Source organism: Monopterus albus, unplaced genomic scaffold, assembly GCF_001952655.1.
Source record: "Monopterus albus unplaced genomic scaffold, M_albus_1.0 scaffold534.1, whole genome shotgun sequence".
Lineage (NCBI taxonomy): Eukaryota > Metazoa > Chordata > Actinopteri > Synbranchiformes > Synbranchidae > Monopterus > Monopterus albus.
The window spans coordinates 98,381-104,248 of NW_018128414.1; the positions used below are offsets into that span (position 1 = coordinate 98,381).

At 41.1% G+C, this 5,868-nt stretch overlaps 1 protein-coding gene across 2 annotated transcripts; it reads right to left on the reverse strand.

The window, feature by feature from the left end:
• Positions 1-373: 373 nt before the first annotated feature.
• LOC109953025 (protein NLRC3-like) lies at positions 374-5,186 on the reverse strand. Of its 2 annotated transcripts, XM_020588372.1 has the most exons (6): positions 4,757-5,186; positions 4,561-4,615; positions 4,098-4,199; positions 3,680-3,858; positions 915-2,700; positions 374-709 (listed from the first exon to the last, which is right to left on the reverse strand). In XM_020588372.1, exons 2-6 carry the CDS (start codon positions 4,611-4,613, stop codon positions 532-534), a joined length of 2,298 nt encoding a protein of 765 aa, XP_020444028.1. In that variant the 5' UTR covers positions 4,614-4,615; positions 4,757-5,186; the 3' UTR covers positions 374-531. The 2 variants fall into 2 exon arrangements, with proteins under 2 accessions (XP_020444028.1, XP_020444027.1); XM_020588371.1 differs by having other exon boundaries at positions 4,561-5,186.
• Positions 5,187-5,868: the final 682 nt, after the last annotated feature.

The following is a 5,868-nucleotide window of genomic DNA, read 5'->3' on the forward strand; positions in this document are numbered from 1 at the left end:
GCTGGGGGTACCAAGGGCTAGGCGTAAACTTAGAGGGGACAGAGCGTTTTCCATTGTGGCTCCTAAGCTATGGAATGCGCTGCCTCTTTACATTAGGCAGGCCCCCTCGCTGGCCATTTTTAAAACTTACTTGAAGACCCATTTGTATGCCTTGGCGTTTGATATGGCATGAGACTCTGTTTGCTGAGTTTTGGTTTTGGATAGTATTTTGTTATTTTGCTGTCTTGGTTCATTTATTTTATTTTATTGTTTTATTCTTATTAATGTAGTTGTTGACGTGTTTATATGTTTTAAATCGAATCTTATGTTAAGCACTTTGTTTGGTTTTGGCTGTGTTAAAGTGCTCTATAAATAAAGTTGAGTTGAGTTGAGAGTTGAGTTAAAAGGACCATGTTGAGAACAAAGCCTCGGCAACCTTTGCAGTTGCACAGCAGAACGTATTCTAGATAGCACCATACATTTTGGACTCACAGCTAGTTGGAGTAGATTTGTACCTTCTCTGCCTCTTAGGTTTACTTTTTATCTGTGTGACTACCTGAGCGTCTCCAGTCTGCAGCTTTGACTCGACAGTCCATCACAGAGCAGCTTCACTCCTGAATCTCTCAGGTCGTTGTTGCTCAGGTCCAGATCGTTCAGAGCTGAACAGGAGAACTTGAGGGCAACGGCCAGGTGTTCGACCCACTCTGCAGTCACTCTGCAGTCTGCTAGTCTAGGGGTGGATGTTGAGTGTACAATGCATAAGTACTGGATATAGATAAATACAGATTGTTGAAACTAGTTTCACAGAGTGATAAACATGCTCTTGTTGGTTTTAACTTGTCCTACATGTTTTTGAAGGATCACAGTTATTTGTTAGGCTTCAATATGCTTCATATAAAGAGCTTGTAGGATGTTCAAAGTGAAAGTAAACTTACATTGCCTTCCTGCTGCTCCTCACAGCTGGTATCAGTCTCCTCCTGCCTTCGTCTGAAGTGTTGTAACTCTTCAGGTCCAACACATCCAGATCATTCTTTGACACCTCTAGCATGTAGGCCAGTGCAGAGCAGTGCATTGGAGTCAGGTCTGTTTTGGAACGATCTGATGACTTCAGATATTCCTGAATCTCATCTTTAACTTTATGGTCTCTCATCTCGACCATGGTCTGGAACAGGTTGATACAGCTGTCTGGAGAGAGGGTCTTCCTTCGGATGGATTTTAGGTAAGTCAAGACCTTCTTGTCTGTGTCTTTGCTTTGGTCTGGTGACGTCAGTAGACCCCGAAGGACTCTCTGGTTTGGTTCAACCATAAGGCCAAGGAGGAATCGCAGGAACCAGTCCAGGTGGCCGTTCTTCTTCTCTAACACTTTGTCAACTGTCTTCTTTACAAGATCAAGCAAAGTATGTTCTTTGTCCTTCAGATCCAGGAAGTCACCGAGCTCTGTTGTGTTATTGTTTGTCAAACATTCATACACAAAAAGAGCTGCAAAGAACTCCTGCATGGTCAGGTGGACAAAGAAGAAGACCTTTCTCTGGGAAAACACTTCTTCTTCTCTAAGAACGGTGTTGCAAAATCCAGAGTAAACAGATGCTTCTTTTATGTCAATGCCACATTCTTCCAGGTCTTCCTCATAGAAGATGAGGTTGTTCTTCTGCAGCTGAACAAATGCAAGTTTGCTGAGTTTCAGGAGAAAATCTCTGTGTGTCTTCAAAAGATTCTCTTTGCTTTTCTCACTCTTCTCATCATACTTTCTGCTTCTGCGTTTTGTCTGAGCAAAGAGGAAATGCGCCATCATCTCTGTCAGAGTTTGAGGAATTTCACTTTTTTCATCTCCCTGAAAAACTTCCTGAAATAACAGAGCAGAAATCCAGCAGAAGATCGGGATGTGGCACATGATGTCCAGGGTCTGTGAAGACCGGATGTGTGAAATGATCCTGTCAGCAAGTCTCGAGTCCTGACTGAATCTTTTCTTGAAGTATTCCTCTTTTTGTGGGTCACTGAACCCTCGTATCTCTGTCACCATATCAACATACTCTGCAGGGATCTGATTGGCTGCTGCTGGACGGGAAGTTATCCAGAGGTTCGCATTAGGTAGAAGGTTGCCCTGGATCAGGTTTGTGAGGAGATTATTCAGAGATGTTACTTTACTGACAGATGTTACCACCTCATTGTTCTCAAAGTCCAGCTGAAGTCTGCTTTCATCCAGACCGTCCAGGATCACTAGGACCTTGGCTTTGACGTAATCCTCTGAATCTTTCAGATCACAGAGCACAGGGTGGAATTCAGTCAGGAGCCTGTGCAAGCTTTTCTCATCTGTAATCAAATTCAGCTTTCGGAAAGAAAGACAAAAAACTAAATCAATATCCAGGTTCTCTTCCTCCTCGGCCCAGTCAAGAATGAATTTCTGCACAGCAAATGATTTTCCAATGCCTGCGACGCCCTTTGTCAGGACTGTTCTGTGGGGTTTCTCTGGGCCATGCAGAGGTCTGAAGATGTCACTGAGGTTGATTGAGTAGTCATATGATTGCTTTTTCAATTTGCGTTTGATGTGTCTGAAGGTATGTTCTTCATTTGGCCCTTCACTCTCCCCAGTTGTGATGAAGAGTGCTGTGTAGATGCTCCTGAGGGAGCTTTCTGCGTCACCATTGCCTTCAGATGTCAAAGTTAGTTTTTTTTGCATTGCATTTTTAAGTAACTCCTTAGTTTTCCGAAGGGGCTTGTCTCCTGTAAACAAACAAGATTTGATTTTCAGGTTTCTAAAAGTATGACCAGAAATTTAGATTTTCTTTCTTTGAAGAATCAGTTGTTGTTGCTGAGTTAAAATGAAACCTGGAATCTGTCAGATCCCTGCATAGTTAGTTATATAATCAGACCTTTTCTTATAATTATACAAGAGAACCTGTCACACAACCTAAAAAAAGGACTCTCATTAATCTAATTTTAGCATTAGGGCCTGACCACACCTGAAAGTGTACAGTGAAATTTATCTGCACCTCTTTAAAAACTGTGTGGCTCAAAAGCTTGGTGACGTAGTTACAACTTAACAGGGCCGGTTACTGTAGCTGCATGGAGGCCACTAACACACTGGCCAACCAGCAACATGCTATTAAACCAAATAATAAGGTCTCTTATTTATTCAAATTGTCCCTGGTAGGCTAGTGGTTAAGGCGCAGCGGCAAGAGCCCTGTGCCTTAACCACCTGTTCGAATCCATGTTGCGTCAGGAAGGGCATCTGGCGTAAAACTTGTGCCAAATGTCAACATGCGAGTCGTCAGTGTGACAATTCGCTGTGGTGACCCCTAAACAGGAAAAGCCGAAAGTGACTTTCTATTTATTCAAATTATGCATTTTACCACTGATGTTTTCTGTAATCTCTCTGTACAGAGAAGGTTAAACAAACCTGAACAACATTTACAGTAATAATTGTTTCCTCTGTTTGGACTCTTTCATCAAACGTCAGTACTGTTGGATGACATGAATGTGTGTCGAAGTTAACCAGGGTTTAACTCCATTAAACCATTTGTGTAGATTTACGTCGACCTTGTGAGCAAAATTACTGATTGTAGCGATTTGATTTGAATCGGATGATTTTGCCACCAACTTTCTCCATGTGTGTGAGACCAGGTCTTTGACCGTAGTTAGTAGAGGCAGGAGCTGTGTTAGTACAGATATTTATTTAAGAAACGGTTAAACGTCAATGTACCCATGTTGTTGTGAACATTTTCTCCACACTGAGGGCAGGAGTTGGTTACTGGTAAATCAGACTGGTCACAGTCTGAGCTGACACACTGTTTGCATGACCGGTGTCCACACATGAATTGGACCGGATCCCTCACAGCCTCCTTGCACAGTGAACAGCTGATGAAATCCCCACTCAGCTGGCTGTAAGGAGATCAACAAATGGCACATTGTTTTTGACATCATTTTGTCAGAGGCTATATTCTCTGGTACTTCTACCTCTGATGCCTCTTCTACAAAGAGAAATATCCTTTGTATATACATAGACTTGAAAAAGCAATAAAAATCTAACTTTACATTCATTCAGCAGCCAGCTGTCTGACCTTCTGCTAGTTTAAAGGCAAAAGCTCTTTCAGGTGTACAAAGACATTTCCATTACAAACCATTTTGACTCTTTAAAGTGGAGTGGAATGTACATGGATGCATCAGTCTTCATAGAGACACAGCTGGGACCTGTGGACTTGGTGCCTACACTCATCTGTGAGCTATGGGCAGAGAGAGTTTTATATTGTCAGTCATTTCCTTAGCAAGAAGTCATGTATGCTCACATACAACACTGAGTATGTGCAAGAACGTCATCATGAAACATAAGCTGTGTCCCAGTTACATCCAACTGCAGTGTAACAGAAACAACGAAGCAGGATGGATAACAATGTTAGATACAAGTTTCTGAGAGCAGGAGACCAAACAAAAGACTGTAGGATACCAGGTTCAGTTTAATGCAGGACTTTCATTAAATGTAATAAAGTATATTACCTTTCAGTCACCGTTTATAGTGTGCAGAAGTGCCACCTGACATATGAATATGCTAACGACAAGACTAAGTTACAGTTGGTATAGTCTTACCTGCCTGACATCTTGGTTCTCGTAGATCTCTTCCTTTTCTTCTGCTCGGCCATTTCTGATGGAACAATTGGAAACAACATTTTAAGACACTTTTCAGGATACTAGGTTTGTAGTATCCCATCTGTTTTTCTAACTGACAAATTTTAAGTTCAGGCTCAATAAGGAATAAAGATATTTATCAGAGAGACGGTCTTACTGAAAAAGGGTCCTTATAGAGTCACTGGAGATGTTGTCAAGTCTCCTTTTAAAGCCACTTGACACCTGCTCAAGAGAAACACATCTCCATGACAACCAAACGCTGCAACCTACCGCTGTAATTATTAATGGATCATATCCACACTGCTACACCTGTGCTGACCATCAACAGCCAGTGATATCTGTGGTGTGAAATGCAACTTGGCATCTACTCGCATGGTACCTGCCCAAGACAAACATGTCTGCAGGACCACCAGACACGTGTCTATGGAGGAGAACACCACGTGTTGTTAACAATGAACAGCACAACCAGTGTATTTTGACATAATGAATAAATAGAAATAAGTAAAAAATTATTTGTTTTTGCATTAAAAACATGAAAACACAGTATAACACAAACACATCATATCATTTGATATTACCAATAATTTTATCCATGGATACTTTTCTACTATAGTAGGAAGTCATTAAATCTAATTAAACATAAACGACAGTTTGCTGTTTGATTAATTATTCATGACATATGAATACACAGTATTTAAATACAGTAGATAAAATAATGTACAGTATAACAATACTGAGGCCGATTCCTTAATGAAGAGTGACACGTTAAAATAATATGAGCAACATGCTGAAAAAAAAAACTTCTGAAAAAATCATCTGGACTTGGTTTTAGGTAGAAGACGCTTCACCTCTCATCCAAGAGGCTTCATCAGTTCTGCCTGACTGGTGGTGAGTAGGAGGTGTTTACCCCCCTGGGTGGAGTTTCAGTCCTCCAACAGTGTTCTCTAACAACTGAGTTGTTCTAGTCCGGTATCAGAGCGTTGTTACCTGTCTTTGAACATGTGGACTGACGCCTATTGTCCTGGTCTGAATTGGGGTGGAAATGTTTGGTCAGAGATCTCAAAAACAGAGTTTTTCTAAGTTTTTCACTGTTACCCAAGCACTTTGCAGGCATATTCACTTAAAATATAGGTAACAAAGTCTTGCAAGTATAATAAAAATTTTTTCAGCATGGATGAATTTGCATAGACAATATGTGGGACAAATGTTGTTATTCACTGTTACACTTTTCACCTGATCATCAGATGGCGCCATTGTGAGGACGCCTGT

Excerpts from the sequence above, each read along its gene's own strand:
- LOC109953025 (XM_020588371.1), bottom strand. The coding sequence starts at position 4,640 with ATGTTGTTTCCAATTGTTCCATCAGAAATGGCCGAGCAGAAGAAAAGG. Across the intron at positions 4,200-4,560 it reads AGAACCAAGATGTCAGGCAG|CTCACAGATGAGTGTAGGCA; the intron begins GTAAGACTATAC and ends CTCTGCCCATAG. Across the intron at positions 3,859-4,097 it reads CACTTTAAAGAGTCAAAATG|CCAGCTGAGTGGGGATTTCA; the intron begins GTTTGTAATGGA and ends ATCTCCTTACAG.